This window comes from Venturia canescens, chromosome 2 (assembly GCF_019457755.1).
Source record: "Venturia canescens isolate UGA chromosome 2, ASM1945775v1, whole genome shotgun sequence".
NCBI classification, from domain to species: Eukaryota; Metazoa; Arthropoda; class Insecta; order Hymenoptera; family Ichneumonidae; genus Venturia; species Venturia canescens.
The window spans coordinates 28,559,927-28,577,919 of NC_057422.1; the positions used below are offsets into that span (position 1 = coordinate 28,559,927).

The 17,993-nt window shown below is 38.9% G+C and overlaps 2 protein-coding genes across 3 annotated transcripts in view; both read right to left on the minus strand.

Annotated features, from left to right (window-relative positions):
* The window catches only part of fu (STKc_STK36 domain-containing protein fused), a 316,353-nt gene that overhangs the window by 264,777 nt on the left and 33,583 nt on the right, over nt 1-17,993 (minus strand). The gene's annotated exons all lie outside the window — the stretch shown is intronic.
* Nucleotides 4,910-6,819, minus strand: LOC122407179 (sentrin-specific protease 1-like). Its single transcript, XM_043413209.1, has one exon. It carries the CDS (start codon nt 6,120-6,122, stop codon nt 4,953-4,955), a length of 1,170 nt encoding a protein of 389 aa, XP_043269144.1. The 5' UTR covers nt 6,123-6,819; the 3' UTR covers nt 4,910-4,952.

Below are 17,993 nucleotides of genomic sequence, written 5' to 3' on the forward strand. Positions count from 1 at the left end.
GAAATACACCTGCACATCAGAAACCATACAGGAATATACCTAGACATCGAAACCCATAGAGGAATTATCCGAGACCACGAAAACCATGGAGAAACATACCTGGACATCGAAACCTGTGGAGCCGTCAACCTCGATCGCGAAAACCATGGAGGAATATATCTGGACATAAAAAACTATGGGGTCGTCCACCTAGAAATCGAAATTCGCGATAGAATGTACCTAAACCTAGTCCTCCAAAACCCATGATCTATCGCCCTAGACATCCTCGAAAAATCCAGCGGCGTCGACCAGAATTTTATATTTTTTTATTTTTATTATTTATTATTTAATGTTATTCGTATTATTCAATTTTTTTGTTTTATTATATTATTATCATTTTATATTATATATTGTATAATATAATATATTGTAACGTAACGCTCTAGCCGACCCGGCCTGAACGCCGCCACGCGTCGGTTCGAGCTACCTTAATTTTAAAAGGAGCAGGTATGAACGAGACGAGAGACAAGAATTGTTGATAAGATAACAAAGATGAATTTATTAAACAATACTATTATGTTTTTACAAAATGATACGCGTTTTTAATTTTAATCTTTGTTTGTCCGCGTTGTTTGACCAAGTCAGGCGAGAGAAGACTCGAAAGACCCGGAAAAACGGAGCGTTTTACTGTGTGAAATTTCGATTGAATTTTCAAATTTGTTTTTGTTTTTGTTTATACAATAAAGAACGCTTTATGATTTATCGTGTCCCTGCTTATTCTATTGCCTCTCCTTTCCGCTTGCATGAAATTTTTCAAAAAAACAAACAAAAAAAATAATGAAATTTGCAAACACTACCGATTGACAAACGATGTCCTGTAATCCTAACCACTTGAGCCTGAGTCCTTACGCTTGCTGATAATTCAAGAGTGTTGAGCGCTTTTGTTTTTACAATTTCTTATGTTTCTTGATCGCTTTTGACGCTATACAAACTCTAGTCTCACCGCTGCCTCTTGAATTAACGCTTTTATCCGCTTGTTATTTGTTTTTATTCGTTATAACCGATTATAATTTGATCAGATGATTTATCTTGACTTTGGAGTCGTACAATGGTTCAAATGGGATGCGGATTATTGATTTATTCAATTCTAATGCTAATTAATTCGTTCGACCCAACCAAATTGGATAAATTATGAAACAATTTTGAATTTAATAATAATTAATCATAAAATCATTTATTTATCGCCTCTATTCTCAATAAACCCAAAAATGCTAGGTGGAAAGTTTGTGCTTGACCACGGGCCTCAAACGTCGCCGAATGGCGCCAATGCTCAAAAACACAAGACAGGTTAGGATGTGAACCCCAGACCACGGGCTCGATACGTCGCCGAGTCTCGCCAATGTCCTGAGTATTCACTAGGTTAGGTAATTTTGCCCACGGACCACGGGATCGATACGTCACCGAGTCTCACCAATGCCCCGTGCAGCGAAATTCGGAAATTATAGGTTATGTGGAATGGACCCTGGACTACGGGATCGATACGTCGCCGAGTCTCACCAATACCCCAGGCATCCAAAGGAATAATAGGAAAAAGGATTTTAGGTTATATCAGAATAGAGTGTATTTTTCTCTTTGAGTCTACTAGTTCTTCTAGGAGATCCGAGTTGGTTCTAGAGGTAGGGTGAACTGCCTGCCGAATGAGCCGTGCACCGACTCTTATACCCCGTTCCCCACTCTAAATTCTCTCAAACGCCGAATTTCTCAGTTTCGGACGCGTTCTGCGCATTCTTTTGTAACGGGCTTCCCTATTGGCTCGCTGCCTTAATTCGCGCCTTGCTATTGGCTGATCGCTATTTTGCCCGATGCGCCGAATTCCGCTTTGATTAATTTTCCACTCTACACGACTTAAAAATAATGAAATTTCAATGCCAATTCTTATTGTTTAATTATTTAAGCGATTTGGCTTCATTGTTTTATTTAATATTATTAATTTTAATTGTATCCGAAAAATCGCAAAAAGTCACGTTTGGGTCCTATAGCCCATCGACGCTTATGCCTGCGCATGCGCTGTGAGCTCGTGTTTCTCATTATTTGAAATTACACAAATTTTCTACAAGCTTTAATCTTTTCTCTATTTTTCTTTGATAGCAGCTATTTTTCCCGACATTTTGAGTCTAATTACGCTCATATTGATAAATAAAAAGTTTGAAAACAATTAGAATAAGGAAATTATGATTTAGTTTGATTTCTTGTCAAGTGGCGCTGTTCGGAGCGTTGCCCGCCGGCTCGCTCGGGACTTTGTGCCAGTCGCCAACATGGCCGCCGGTTGGGACGCACGCCCGTCATCGCGCCGCGATGTTTTTCGCACGCGTAGTATAAGATAGTTCGAGCGGGCTCGGGCCGCTACGCGAGTGTTACGTCTCAAATGCCCCCCAGAACAAAAAGATCTTTGAAATGATGCTTTTTGTTCTCAAAAACTCGTTTAAGGAGTCAAAACAAAAAGAAAAAATACAGAAATTCAAATTCTCGAAAACCGGAAATGGGATTGGGACCGTAGACAATTTAAAAATGCAATTTTGATTCGGAGATAAAGGGAGGACAGGGCGATGATGTCTTGAAAATGATGATTTGCAGGTTTCTTGATGTTTTTCAGCTTTTCTTCCATCAGCGGAGTTGATTGACCTCATTCATTTGTTCTTCTTCCAAATCTAGGAGTCGCAGATGTTCTAGTTGTCTCAGCTCTGCCTCAATGGGATTAAAAGGCTCCTGTAGTTGCTCTCCACTCGCCAATCTTTGTATTTCTTCAGGTGTTGCACAAGTGATGTCATCTCGAAGGCTGAATTCATATTCACCTGGTAGAGCATATTGGTGCCTAACCAAGCTTTCTCCCAGATTGACCCGTTGAGGAGTTATGAAAAGGTGAACTTCGTGACCCTCCTTCGTGGGATGATCGCCGACGATGGTGATTCTAGATTTCCGGTCGACTAGCTTCCGTTGATAATGGAGGCTGCAGGTCATTTCCCATTTGTTCCCATAGAACGGTTTGATTCCCGAGATGAATGCTTTTGTGCAAAAAGATGGCACGTTGACGTAATGATGCGGTAGATTTTGAAGCTCATGAACAGGATGCATGAGAGTGACCCCTCTGTCGATTAATAATAAGGTGGCCTCTCCATCCTCCACGTCGACCAATTTTCCCCGATACGCTGAGTCTCCATTGATGATCGCATAGATCCGATCGATGGAAGCGTGGGCCCTCGAATAATAGCTTCTTTCTACGATGTCGATGAACAGTTGCTTCTCGAATGCACACAGCTCCTCAAATTTGAGTGGAGTTGTATAAGAGAAGTTCGTTGGGTTGAGGAACTCCAACACGATGATTTCGAAGCTTCCTTCCCAGGTCGCTGGCCATGGAGAAGGCGTTGGGACTCCAGGAATCACTGGGTCAATCCGCATCTCGGTAATTGTAGAGATCTAGATCGCTTTGAATGACGAGGTAGAGCTCCCGATGTCGTTCGATCGCTTGGGTAGCTCCCGGTGTTGTTCGAAGCTTGACTGCGGCTCTAATGGCGCTCCGGAGCCTGCAGCTCCGACTTTTATACCCGTTCTCTATCCCCACTCCTTTCACTTCCCCCACTTCTCTATTTCTGTCCATTTTACCCCACTTTACCTTTCTCAGTTCCTTCTCGCATTTCATTCGCCCATTTTTCCCCACTTTTATTATTTTCGTCTTTCCATTAGTACATATTTTCTCCCTCTTTCACTCCTAGCCTTTTCATCCGTCTCTTTTATCTCCTATCACTCCCGCTCCCTCTTTATTCGTCTATTTCACTCCCTTTATTGTTTTTATCCCCCCTTTTCTTTTTATTCTCAGGTTTTCTAGTCCCACTATATTCATTTATTGTTTCTTTTTTATTGTTTTTCAGGTTTATTTTATTTTACTGGTTATGTTCTTTTATTTTCAGGTTTATTGTTCTCATTTACAAGTTATGTTCTTTTATTTTCAGGTTACTTTATTCTACAATTTATTTGATTTTCAGGTTCTTTGTCTTATTTTCAGGATTCTTCCCCTTTTATTAATTTACTTATTCTTCCTACCCCGTTCTCAAATTTCTATCCCCTATTCTACTCCATTTCCATACTCCTCGTACTCCCTTAGTTCTTCTTATCCCTTCTTTCCTTTTACTTTGATTCATTTTACCCCAAATTCTTCTCATTTCTCCCCCATTCTCCTCTTTTCTCTCCTTTTACTTTCTCATTAATCTCTTTCACCCCATTTTCCTTTTCCCCTTTTTTTCTATTCCTTTTCTTCTCTCTTTTTTCTTATTTCTAGGTTTTTCAGCGCTTTCGGAGTAATTCTTTCAGGTAAGTTAGTATTCTTTTCATTCTATAATTATTTTTAATTACTTTCTAATCATTTTTGTTTTTCTTTTTCAGGCTCGCGGACCCCAGGACATCGGCTTCATAGGTAAGTAATTTTTCATGATTTTTGTAATTGGATTTAATATTTTTGCTAATTTATTTTTCTTTTTCAGGCGCGGGGACCATCGATAGAATGATTTTGCATGTTTTTCAGGTTTATTCTCTTATTTCAGGTTTCAGGGATCATCGATAGAATGGATTTTGATAATTCTTAGCTTTAGGCAATATTGACAATAATATAAAAATTTTCACTTCAAGTGTAATTTATTAATTTGCGATAGTCTAACAATGGTTAAATAGAGGCATATGATATCGATTTATAAAGGTAGGAGTTCCTAGTCGAAGTCGTAAAATAATTATCTGACAGTAATAACAATATTAATAATGACTTAAAAAAAAAACAACAATAGGAAATAATGAAATTGAATCCTCTACAATTTAATTATAATAAAACGAGGTTCATTATATTTATTTACAATTTTTTTTTTTTTTTTTTTTTTTTTAGAGTCTCAGACAAGGATACTGTGAGTCTTTCCTTGTTCCTTCTCTTTTTAATCTAACTCTTGGTTTTTTAATTCTTGGCTGATCTTCAGACGCAATTTCGGAATATCATCTTGATCGTAATCGAATGGCTTGTTTACGGATATATAATTCGCGTAGAGACACACAAATACTCCACAATCGTATCCATTCTTTTGTTTTGGAGCACTTTTATCGACTCGAAATTTCCATTCGTTCTCTTTGAAACGATCTTCATTTTTCTGAACAACCTCAAATGTGATGTAGTCACGCACAGTTTCGAGGTGTCTCAAATTTTCTCCCATCAAACTGTCGTAGTACGTGATAATTTGGGTTCCAAAATCAGCAATTATCATCCGCCAGTGATTTCCCAGATGAATGGGAAAAAAAACCTTGTCGTACTTGAAAATGTTTACTTTCTTGGTCCATCTCCTCACGGCCTCCTCTCCGTTCAGATGAAGTCGCGGAAAAAAAAATGTGTTGAAACAAAACACCTTCTCAAATTGAATTTGCTCCAAATTTCCTCTCTCCATAATCATGTCAAGATATATATTTATGACCTCGTCGTTCACCCAATTTTTCTCAACGAGCGTTTGCAGATCCTTTTCGTTAATTTGTCTTCCTTTCTTGTGACACTGAATCCCCTTTATTCTCTTGGAAGGCGTAATTTCTTGTATTTCGCAATTCTTCTCCCTTTTCTTTCTTCCCTCATTTACATCTCCTTTTGAGTTATTTTCTTTATTGTCGATGCTCCATCTAAACTCGCCCACTTTCCATTGTGTCCAGTCATCATTTTCCATATCCCCATTTTCGCAGTTATTTTCTTTTATTGGCGAGAGAAGTGGAGGAGTTGTAAACTCGCGTCGCATCTTTTCAAAACAGAACGAGCGAGCTAGGAGCAATAGCACATTTTGACGTGAGCTTTTCCGTGATTCAGGTATCTCTATCGTTTCCAATCTCCATTCCGTTTGGACAGCCTTTTCTTTTGAGCAGCCACCAGTTTGCGTCCCCACGTTCTGTTTTCTTTTGCTGCTCATTTCGAGATTCAAAATTGGAACGAATTTGACCCTTCCATGTTCCCTGTTCTCTTTTTGCACGTTTTCCACCCCCAAACTTGAACTGCTCGTATCCCATTCGCCCTCGTGTCCAATTTGTTGCGAGAAATTCTTCCTCTCCACCGACATTTGAGTGGAAGCATCCATTTCTTTTATTTCCTGTCATAATGATTCTAAAAATTATTTCCTATTCCCGTTTACTTCCTCATTTTCTTTTTTTTCTTTTTTTTTTTTTTTACATATTTCTACTTTCCATTTATTTATTATTTGTCCTAGTTCCTGCATGCCTAAATCATCCGTTTTACCTTTTTCGTCCGTGTATGTCCTGAATCCTTTTTGAATTACAATTTTCGATTGCTTCCTACGCGCTTTCCTTCCGTTTCGAACGAATGTCCGTTGCTGAGTGAGGTCATGAATCTAGTGATCGTTCTCGTTTAAATTCGGCTGTTGCTACGCGAGTTCGGCTGCCTTCAGCGCCACTCGCCGTGTACGGATTACTCGGGAACTAAAGTTTAGAGTCCTGGCTACGGGTACCGTCTGAAGTTTGCCGCTACAGAAGCGCGACGTTACCAGAATTCAGAAAATTGCGTTTTTGGCTATTTTAACGGTTTTTTGAGTCCTAACTCGTTTAATTAACCCATAATGATGCATAATTAACCTTTCTTGATGATTATCTTCAAAAATATTGATATTTTTACTATCGGAAACATGTTTTTCGTGATCTAGGGAACCCGTAGAGCGAGACGGAGCATGACACTGCTTGTTTTGTACACAGCTTCCAATTTTTCAATAATTTGACTTGCGTAAATACGTTATTTTGAAATTGAGAGTATTTAAATTAGTAATTCAGCGTGGTTGCACGTAACTTTTGAACAATCAACATTTTTATTATCGGAAATTGAATTTTTGAATATAAAATTATTATTATTTATAAAAATAGTAATAAACATGTAATTTTCTCTTTTCTTTTCGATTTTATTTATTTTTTTGTGTTTTTCTATTGTTTTTATGTGTTTTAGGTCGCCCCGTAGAAAGAATATGGATCTCTCAGGTAAGTATCGATTTGACGTCACCCTGAGCATAAAATTGTAAGTTTTTTATTAATTTGAAAACTTTTTCCAGCGGATACGTTTGGAAGTAATAAATAAAGGTAAGTTATATAGCTTAGAACAATACATCCTGGTAATTTAATTTGTAATTCGTGTTCTTGATCAATTTTTGTATTTTTTTAGGTTTGCGGCGTGATACATGCCTCTCTCCATCTCAGTCTCGGGATTCTCCAGGATAAACGTGGCTGTGGCTATTTGTTTTTTTATTCTATATGGCCCCTCGTAAATCGAGAAGAATTTGGCCATTTTTTTATTTACAGGGTCACTAACGTTGCACGCTTTGGCCAAAACTAAATCTCCTACATTAAATTGCATTAATTTGTGTTTTGAATCAAACTTTCTAGCTCTTTCTCTACCTTTTCTCTCTATCCTATTCCTAGCAAGCATCAGTTTGGTTTCGATCCCTTCTTCCTCATCTAATTCCTCATCTCTCTCTATTTTAATCCAATTCCTCCAGATTCTTTGAGGCTTAACATTTTTCTGTATTTCAATGGGTGTCATTTCGGTTGTTTCGTGGTGTGTTTCATTCATACAGTCCTCGATAACCTTAACCCATTTCAGCCAGTCGGTGTGTTTATCGGTCAGAAATGTTCGAAAGAATCTACCGATCTCTCGATTGACTCTCTCTACTATGTTTCCTTGCGGATGCCTAATAGAAGAGAAAACTGGCTGAATTCCTTCACTAGCTAATTTTCCTAGCCATAATCGCGAAGTAAATTGCGTGCCATGGTCAAACTGTAGTTTTTTTGGTTTTCCGAATTCGGGAATGTAATGATTAAAAATTTTAGCAATTGTTGCTGGCGCTGTTGCCGCTTTTAAAGGATATAAAACAACGAATTTGGAAAAAGCATCAATTGTGACGAGGATGTGTTTCATTCCTCCTTTTGTCACGGGCAAAGGACCAAAAAAATCAATTGAAACAATATCTCCCGGTCCCTCCGGAACGATATTCTGCTGTGCCGCATATGAATGCTGGTTTGGGACTTTATTTCTTTGGCAAGAATCGCATGAAGCAAGAATCTGTCTGATCGAGTGGTACAGTCTCGGGTAAGTAAAATCTTCTGTAATTATTTTCCATATCTTTTTAGCTCCTACGTGACCATACATTTGATGTGTTTCAGATACCAGAGGATGGAGGATCTCTCTTGGCAGAACAATTTTCCAGGACTCTTGATTAACTTTTTTCAATAAAATATTATTTTCAATTTTGTATTTGTCGTTGTTTTCATTTTCCAAACCTTCCCTGATTTCCCTAATTCTGTCTTCCCTTTCCTGCCAAACTCCTATTCGTTTAATCATTTGTTCCAATTCCTTCGATGGTTTGATCGCTAACATTGTGCTGATCACTATCTCCTTGCCCTTTCGCCCCCCAGTATCTGGTGGATTTAATCTACTTAACACGTCGGCCACAACGTTCCTTTCCCCGGGACAAAATTCGAATTCAATATTGTAGTCTTGAATCGCTAAAATCCATCGAGTTAGTCTCTCGTTTAATAACTGACAATTTTTCAAAAATGTGATGGCTCGATGGTCTGTAATGACGTCAATTTTTGCCCCAAGTAAATACGTTCTAAATTTCTTCAAGGACCACACAATTGCTAACAATTCTTTTTCGGTGGTAGTGTAAGCTAGCTCGGCCCCTTTCAGTGTTCTACTGGCAAACATTATCACTCCCAAATCGCCATTTTCATCTTTTTGAGCCAGGGTGCCCCCCAAAGCATAGCTACTTGCATCGGTCTGTAAAATGAATCCCTTTTCTGGGTCTGGATGTTGTAAAAGAACGTCATTTATGAATAAATCTTTAATTCTTTGAAAGGCAATTTTCTCAGGTTCTTCCCACCGCCATTTTGTTTCCTTCTTCAGTAATTTCAAAAGCGGGATTGTTTCCTCTGCATGTTTTTTCGTGAATTTAGTATAATAATTGATTAATCCCAAAAACCCTCTCAACTGTTTCAAATTTCTAGGTGCAGGGAAATCATGAATTGCTTGAATCTTTTCTGGTTGTGGCTTTATACCCTTAGTTGTCAAGATGTGACCTAGAAACTCTACTTCTTCCCGAAAGAATTTTGCCTTTTTCAATTTAATTGTCATTCCGTGTTGTTGCAGTCGTTCTAGTAGTTCGTCTAAATGTCTCATGTGTTCGTCAAAATTAGAGGAAATGCACAGTAGATCGACAACAAAATTTATTACATGATCTCCCAAACCATGGAGAATGATGTCTAATGCTCTCAGTAATGCGGCAGTACTTGTTTTCAGCCCGAAAGGCGTGACCGTGAATTCATAAACTTTTCCCCTATATCGAAACGCAGTATACTTCATTGAATCTGGATGAAGAGGGATCTGCCAAAAACTGTTTGTTAAATCTAGCGTTGTCATAACCTTTGCCGAATGACATTTTTGAAATATTTCCTCCATATTTGGTACTGACTCATGGTCGTTTGCCATAACCTGATTTAACTTTCGAGCGTCCAAACAAAGTCTAACTGTACCATCTTTTTTAATGACCGGGATTATCGGATTAATCCACGGACTATTCGATCTCTGTATTATTCCAAAATCTAGTAACTCTTCTATTTCTTTATCTACTTTTTCCCTATGCATTAGAGGAACCTCGTAAGCGTGTGCAACTATCGGCTTATCCGTCGTGATATCTAATCGATGCTCATAAACTGAAATTCTACCTGTTATTTTACGAAAGACTTCCCTTCTATTCCAAATTACTTCTTTATGTGCTTGCTTTTGTTCTAATGAGAGCTCAGTTTGTTCCACGATCTCATTAATCTCTTCCAGAGTTATTTCCTCATCACTTCTATTATCAAAAATCAAGTTTTGGATTGGCTCACAAATTTTCTCAATATTTCTCTTTTCAAATTCCAAATTTTGCTCCGGCTTAAAATTCTCTTCTTCTTCTATTTCTTTAACTTTCTCTTCAAAAACAATTTCTCGTAAAAAATTCTCTTTTTCTGTAGTCCCAATCGTGGGTACTACATCAATAATTTCATTATACTTCACCTGGAGAGACATTGCTCCCAGGTCAATTAAACTTTTAAGTGGTTGCAAAGAATCTACTCCAAGCAACACATCCCTAATCAAGCCGGGCACTATCAAAAATTTTATGTAGGTTTTAATTTTTCCAATTTCAGTCATCGCCATTATTTGATTCTTTACTCTCGTTAATTTCCCTTTTATTGCTCCTTTCACCGTCACTCCCGTGACAGGCAAAAGTGGACAATCCTTTAAAATCTCCCTATTCTCCAAATAAAATTCCTCAGAGATCGTGGTAACTCTAGAACCTGAATCTACTAATGCTGTAACCTGAATCCCTTCTATTTTAGCATAAATCTCTGGACACTCTATAATTGGCAAAGCCTCTTCATTTACTCCCTCTTCCATTAAAAACTCCCTAGTATCCGTAAAAATCGTATTTATTGCCACTTTTATATCCTGAATTTCGTTTTTTTGTTTGTTTACATCTCTTATTTTGTGGAGGTCCTCCGATAAACCATCCTGAGATCCTTTTTTCTTAATCTTCTTCTTTTCCTCCGTTGTACCTCGTTTGTTTCCTTTATTATCACTCTGATCCTTGTTATTAAGCACGGGTACAACGTTTATTCGTTTCCCGCCCGAGATGTCGACGGCTGAGGCTCTTGGTGGACCTCTATCGCTTGAATTTCTGGCCGTTGTCGTTCGTTAGTTTGGCGATGATCGTTTGGATTGTTCGGCGGTCGGTATCCTCCATTGTTCTGTTGCGGTCTCCAATTCGGATTCTGATTTTGTCGGTTATATCCGTTCTGTTGATTATTATTTCCATTATTTCGATTCTGCTGAGGATATCCGTTGTTTGGCCGCTGGTTATAATTTTGTTGATAATTGCCATTATTGGGCCTCTGATTGTAATTTTGCTGGAAATTGCGGTTCTGTTGATTGTTCCAGCCATTGTTGTTATTATAACCTCCATTGGGTCGGTTATTTAGGTTCCAGTTTGGATTTCCCCGGTTGAAATTGTTCTGGAATCCACCCTGGTTATTCCAGTTGTTATTTTGAGGCATTCGGAATGGCCTTTGCTCATTTTTGTTCTGATTTTGATTTGGAGAAGCCTCTTTTTCCTTTTTCGAATTTATTGGTCCATGCCTATCGATTTTTCCCAGGAATTCAATTAATTGTTCCAGTGTTTTGAATCCACGGCTTATTATAGTTGCCTGAATCTCATCCGTATAATGCTGCGAGAGTGATGCAATTATGTCCTCGTCGCTTGGAGGAGGGATGAGATCCTTCGCGGCTCCGAAAATGTTGATTGTATACTCCACTTTAGATGTTTTATTGTCCTTATCGGAATAGTGTCCGAATTCAAGGTCTTTCCTCACTTTTCTCTGTACATCCGTGCTCCAGAAGCGCTCCACGAATTTTTTCTCCACTTCCTCGAAATCCTCTACACGGTCCTCAATAAGAACCCACCATTCTTTTGCGGCTTTCTCGAGACACTGTCCCAGCAAATATTTCATTTCAGTGATTGTGGGATTTGTCACCTCACAATACCGCCGGAACTCCTTAATGAACTTCATCGGTCTTTTCCTTTCCGATCCATCGTACGTGGGAGGTTTAATTTTTATTTTGTTTGGATGCATGTCCGTTGGCAGCATCGTCCGAATCCTATCTGTTTTCTCTTCGGGCTCATATTTTTCCTCTCCGTTCTCGGATTCGTCATCTGAAACTACTTTACTGGGCTTCGGGACGATCCGGGTGCTTTCAGTGTTCGGACTATGGATTTTGTCCTTAGATTCGAGATTCTCCACCCTTTTCTTGATTGCGCTGACGTCAAGTTGTATTTGAGCCACACTAACCTCAATAACGGCACTTTTCGACTCATTTTCCTGAACTATTTTTGTTAAACCCGTTACGTGACGTTTAATTGGGTCATATATTCTGTGAACGTCACTAGCGATTGTAGCTTGCAGAGTCTTGAATTTTTCCGTAAATTCAGACCTCAAATCGCTAGTGGCCTGATTATTTCGTGCAATCTCGTTAGCCATGCTCTGTACTTGTGTTTTCATTTCTTTCATTGCGTCGATTAGGCTCATCAATAGCTCATGATTTAATTCTGCGAATTCAATTTTTCCTTTATTCGATTTAGGGGTTTCAAATTCCTCCATTTTAATTTCTTCATTTTGATCTTTATTATCATCGTCAAATTTCTCTTGCTGTTCAATTCCAAAGTTACCGCGAGATTCATTAAAAATGTTCCCCGCCCCTGGAGGAGGAATTGAGGTAGTCAAATCGACATTTTGTGCCGTCCGCTCATCGGGATTTTGGAACCCGGAGTCTCTCGCTGTTTCGTTTCTATCGGTCTTCTCTGCCATTTTGACGTGATTAATTAATTTCATTCAACAAATCTCACGCTCGTTTGCAATACCTGTCCCTGTTCGGGCGCCAGTTGTAACGTAACGCTCTAGCCGACCCGGCCTGAACGCCGCCACGCGTCGGTTCGAGCTACCTTAATTTTAAAAGGAGCAGGTATGAACGAGACGAGAGACAAGAATTGTTGATAAGATAACAAAGATGAATTTATTAAACAATACTATTATGTTTTTACAAAATGATACGCGTTTTTAATTTTAATCTTTGTTTGTCCGCGTTGTTTGACCAAGTCAGGCGAGAGAAGACTCGAAAGACCCGGAAAAATGGAGCGTTTTACTGTGTGAAATTTCGATTGAATTTTCAAATTTGTATTTGTTTTTGTTTATACAATAAAGAACGCTTTATGGTTTATCGTGTCCCTGCTTATTCTATTGCCTCTCCTTTCCGCTTGCATGAAATTTTTCAAAAAAACAAACAAAAAAAATAATGAAATTTGCAAACACTACCGATTGACAAACGATGTCCTGTAATCCTAACCACTTGAGCCTGAGTCCTTACGCTTGCTGATAATTCAAGAGTGTTGAGCGCTTTTGTTTTTACAATTTCTTATGTTTCTTGATCGCTTTTGACGCTATACAAACTCTAGTCTCACCGCTGCCTCTTGAATTAACGCTTTTATCCGCTTGTTATTTGTTTTTATTCGTTATAACCGATTATAATTTGATCAGATGATTTATCTTGACTTTGGAGTCGTACAATGGTTCAAATGGGATGCGGATTATTGATTTATTCAATTCTAATGCTAATTAATTCGTTCGACCCAACCAAATTGGATAAATTATGAAACAATTTTGAATTTAATAATAATTAATCATAAAATCATTTATTTATCGCCTCTATTCTCAATAAACCCAAAAATGCTAGGTGGAAAGTTTGTGCTTGACCACGGGCCTCAAACGTCGCCGAATGGCGCCAATGCTCAAAAACACAAGACAGGTTAGGATGTGAACCCCAGACCACGGGCTCGATACGTCGCCGAGTCTCGCCAATGTCCTGAGTATTCACTAGGTTAGGTAATTTTGCCCACGGACCACGGGATCGATACGTCACCGAGTCTCACCAATGCCCCGTGCAGCGAAATTCGGAAATTATAGGTTATGTGGAATGGACCCTGGACTACGGGATCGATACGTCGCCGAGTCTCACCAATACCCCAGGCATCCAAAGGAATAATAGGAAAAAGGATTTTAGGTTATATCAGAATAGAGTGTATTTTTCTCTTTGAGTCTACTAGTTCTTCTAGGAGATCCGAGTTGGTTCTAGAGGTAGGGTGAACTGCCTGCCGAATGAGCCGTGCACCGACTCTTATACCCCGTTCCCCACTCTAAATTCTCTCAAACGCCGAATTTCTCAGTTTCGGACGCGTTCTGCGCATTCTTTTGTAACGGGCTTCCCTATTGGCTCGCTGCCTTAATTCGCGCCTTGCTATTGGCTGATCGCTATTTTGCCCGATGCGCCGAATTCCGCTTTGATTAATTTTCCACTCTACACGACTTAAAAATAATGAAATTTCAATGCCAATTCTTATTGTTTAATTATTTAAGCGATTTGGCTTCATTGTTTTATTTAATATTATTAATTTTAATTGTATCCGAAAAATCGCAAAAAGTCACGTTTGGGTCCTATAGCCCATCGACGCTTATGCCTGCGCATGCGCTGTGAGCTCGTGTTTCTCATTATTTGAAATTACACAAATTTTCTACAAGCTTTAATCTTTTCTCTATTTTTCTTTGATAGCAGCTATTTTTCCCGACATTTTGAGTCTAATTACGCTCATATTGATAAATAAAAAGTTTGAAAACAATTAGAATAAGGAAATTATGATTTAGTTTGATTTCTTGTCAAGTGGCGCTGTTCGGAGCGTTGCCCGCCGGCTCGCTCGGGACTTTGTGCCAGTCGCCAACATGGCCGCCGGTTGGGACGCACGCCCGTCATCGCGCCGCGATGTTTTTCGCACGCGTAGTATAAGATAGTTCGAGCGGGCTCGGGCCGCTACGCGAGTGTTACGTCTCAATATATTGAAACGATTTTTGTAACTCGTGCGAGTGGGGGGAATTCGTGTACTGGACTCTGTTTGCTGAAAAACTGCTGATTTTATTATTCTTCCTTTTTTTTTTTATAATGCCTTAGATGCACTAGTGGAGTGTTACCTCACGCTAGGCCGTTTCATCACCGGCTGACTCTACTGAAAAATTTAATTATGAGTTCCTTTTTTTTTTTTTTTTAATTTTTTTTCAATTTAAATGCTTCGAAACAAGGGAGATTTATGAGGGGAGTCGGACATCGCCGGTCCGGGCGGCCAAAAACGTTCTCCGGCCTGTATGACCGCAGTACGCTAAATAACTGAATGAGTTTTTACTTTGTTTGGTTAGTTTTCTAGTGCCGAGGTCAAGTTTCCTCGAAGAGTATCGCTACTCCCCCAGTACTGCTCTCCTCTAGGCGATCTTATCCTAGGTTATGTCGTTATAACCTTAGTCTTGCGCTGGGCGCTATGCCAGTACGAGAGTTTGGTTGTAACGACGAGTTGCATCAGTTTGAAGGAGCCGGGCGTGCTCAGGACATACAAGGCTGGGATAGGACAGTGTTTCGGCAACCGTGCGATACGATCACGTTACACTTTCTTCTTAGGATGCTCCTTGAGGCGCTAGACGCAATGCTAGTACTTCAATCGGCCGTTCTAATAGGATGGACAATGCTCGGCGATCGTGCAATACGGTCACCTCACACTTGGGTGTTCTAGGGAGTCCTTTATGCTAAGCGTCAGGCGCAATGCTGATACTCGGCCGGAGGCTATGGGAGAACTGGATCGTTCGGTAGGATATCAAGGAATAATAATCTTCTGGCCGTTTCGCCGGCCTTATATACCCGCTCGCGCCTGGGTATTTGGTAGGGAATTCTGGTTTGAGCCGGTTCCACTGCTCACGTACCTGGCTCTGCTAGGTGCGTGTTCGTGCGCATTGGTGTTCGGCCTCTGGGGTGTGTGTACGCGTCGGGCGCCGACTTCGTGACTTGAGTCTGGGTGTATGAGTGTATGAGCGTGTACGTGTGTGTGTGTGTAGAGGACTCTGTTCCGTTACAATATATTATATTATATATTAATTATAATAAAATATATATTATATAATTATATACATATTTTATGCGCAAACCAGGAGCTGGTATTGCCCCCACTGTGCGCCCATTCTCTGTCTCTCTCGCTCGGCGACGCAGAAGGAGAGGGGGTAGCCGCGTTCAGCGTAGTGCGTGACGCAGAGTGTGACAAAAGTGAGAAATCGTGCAAAGGACGTAAGTCCAAATGTAAACAAGCGTAACTTACGCCCCTCTGTCTCTAAGAAAATGAAAATTCCGAAATGATGGATTTTAAATCACTAACGTTACATATCTCAGGATCTACTGGACGGATTTACTTGCAACAAAGACCAATGGAAAGAGAAAAATCGAAAAAAAATCGTCACAAATTTTCAAGTTCTTTTATGAAATGGTTTATTTGTGAGAGCCATTTGAAAATTCTGTGACGTCATAAAACCGGCATATTCGCGTATATAAGAGTAGCGGCAAGGCTCGTGCTGGCTTTTCTTTTGCGCTGCAGTTTTTCCTTTTAATACTTGGCGTCGAGCCGCTACCGCGTCTCTTGATATTTCTTTTAAAAGGCCTCAAATGCCCTTTAGTGGGCTATGAAAACCGGGACAGATTCATCTTCGACTTGTATATTTAAAGGAAAAGAAGGAAAAATATTACCCTCGAATGAGAATTGATTCGAACTGATTTCGAAAGAGAATTGAAAAGTCAAAAATTAAAAACTAAAATGTAAATTGATTTCGGGGCTTCGACCGTCCGTTGCGGCACAAAAATGTGAAATGTTGAAAAAAAAAAAAAATTATAAGATTTTGAATTTATATCTTTATAAGAGTGGGAATTTGCCCATTCGTAGCGATCAAGAACCCACGTTGCAGAATACAACTATGTATTGAAAACCAAAATTCTTCGATGGAAATCGGTTTGTTCGTCTTTTAATAGTTGAGGTCGAGTTCTCAACAAATATCTCTATCCGAAGATTACTTTTCTCCAGGCGATATCAAGAGACTCGGTCGAGTCTCGGGACAAGTACATTAACAACCCTGTCGTCTGCTACTAGCCGGAGGCTCTCGCCGAGTATACTTTCATTTCTGTTGTATCATCAAGACCTTTCCTATGCGCTGATGCTTTGATACTGAACGGTAAAAATTTTTCATTTTTTAAAATTTAATCCCACCATCATATTACGTACACGAATAGTTCTTTTTCTGAAATGTCAAGATCTGTTTGGTGCCCGTCAAAAAAAAAATTTGAACTAAGTGCTATCCAGCGACATTCTAAATATAAGAATCGCAAAAAAAATGATCCATTTCACAAAGCGATTATCTGGAAAACTAAATGGTAAATCAATTTGAAATTTTGTCAGTCGGTTCATAAAGACTATTTTTACACCATACTTAAATTTCAGCCGATTCCTATAGGTATTTAGCAAAACTACAGAAGTACCTTAACCCGTTCAGGGTATCATGGGTTGCTGAAGACCTGAGCTATTTAAAACACGTAATTTGCAATAAAAAAAAAATTTAATAAAAGTTCCGAACACTCTTCAATACCTTTACTTCAAGGGCACGCTATACAAAATGCTGCAAATTAAAATTTGCAAATTGCTTCCTCAAGATGGTCAAGATGCATGATGTTCAAAGCTTACTCTATGAGGTGCTATACTTTTCATTTTGGCTTTCTCATAGAGGAAGCTTCGAGCATCGTGCATCTCGACCATCTTGAGAAAGCAATTTGCAAATTTTAATTTGCAGCATTTTTTTTGTATACAAGGAAATAATGTATTTTCTCTACCTTCTTTTACGAACTTCAATTTATCTCTTTGTTTAAATTCATAAAGAAAAAACTAAATGACGAGCCATCAGAAAAAACAATTTGTAACTTTCAATTTTTATCGTTTTTCTATTTACATTGAAATTCAATAATTCAGACAACTCTGCTGGAAAGTATAGAGGACGTACAGACTTATACACAATATCTTACAAAATTTCTAAAAATTAAAGCGATTAGACGATTTTTTGAAAAACTCATATTTTCGAAAAATTCAAAATGTCATAAAATTTAAACCGCTCAACCGATATTTCCCAAATTCAATATCAACCTTTCTATTACGATAGTCTATTCATAAAAAAAAAATTATTAATAAATCTTAAAATTTTCGAAAGTTAGAGCGTCGACACCCTTTTTATGAAAATTTCAAAACGTCGTCAGATTCATAATTTTTTATAAATTCTGACAAAATTGTCAGAGAATAAAGAGCTTGTATAGATTAACATCTGTGCAAAACGGTAGGCCTGTATCTCAAACCGTTTCCGAATTAAAGCGTTTGAATTTTGCAGTGCCATAACACACACACACACACATACACACACGCACACGCACACGCACACGCACCATATTGTGTGGAATATTGTACGCT

Coding starts and splice junctions, on each gene's coding strand:
- LOC122407179 (XM_043413209.1), bottom strand. CDS start 6,122: ATGGATGCTTCCACTCAAATGTCGGTGGAGAGGAAGAATTTCTCGCAA.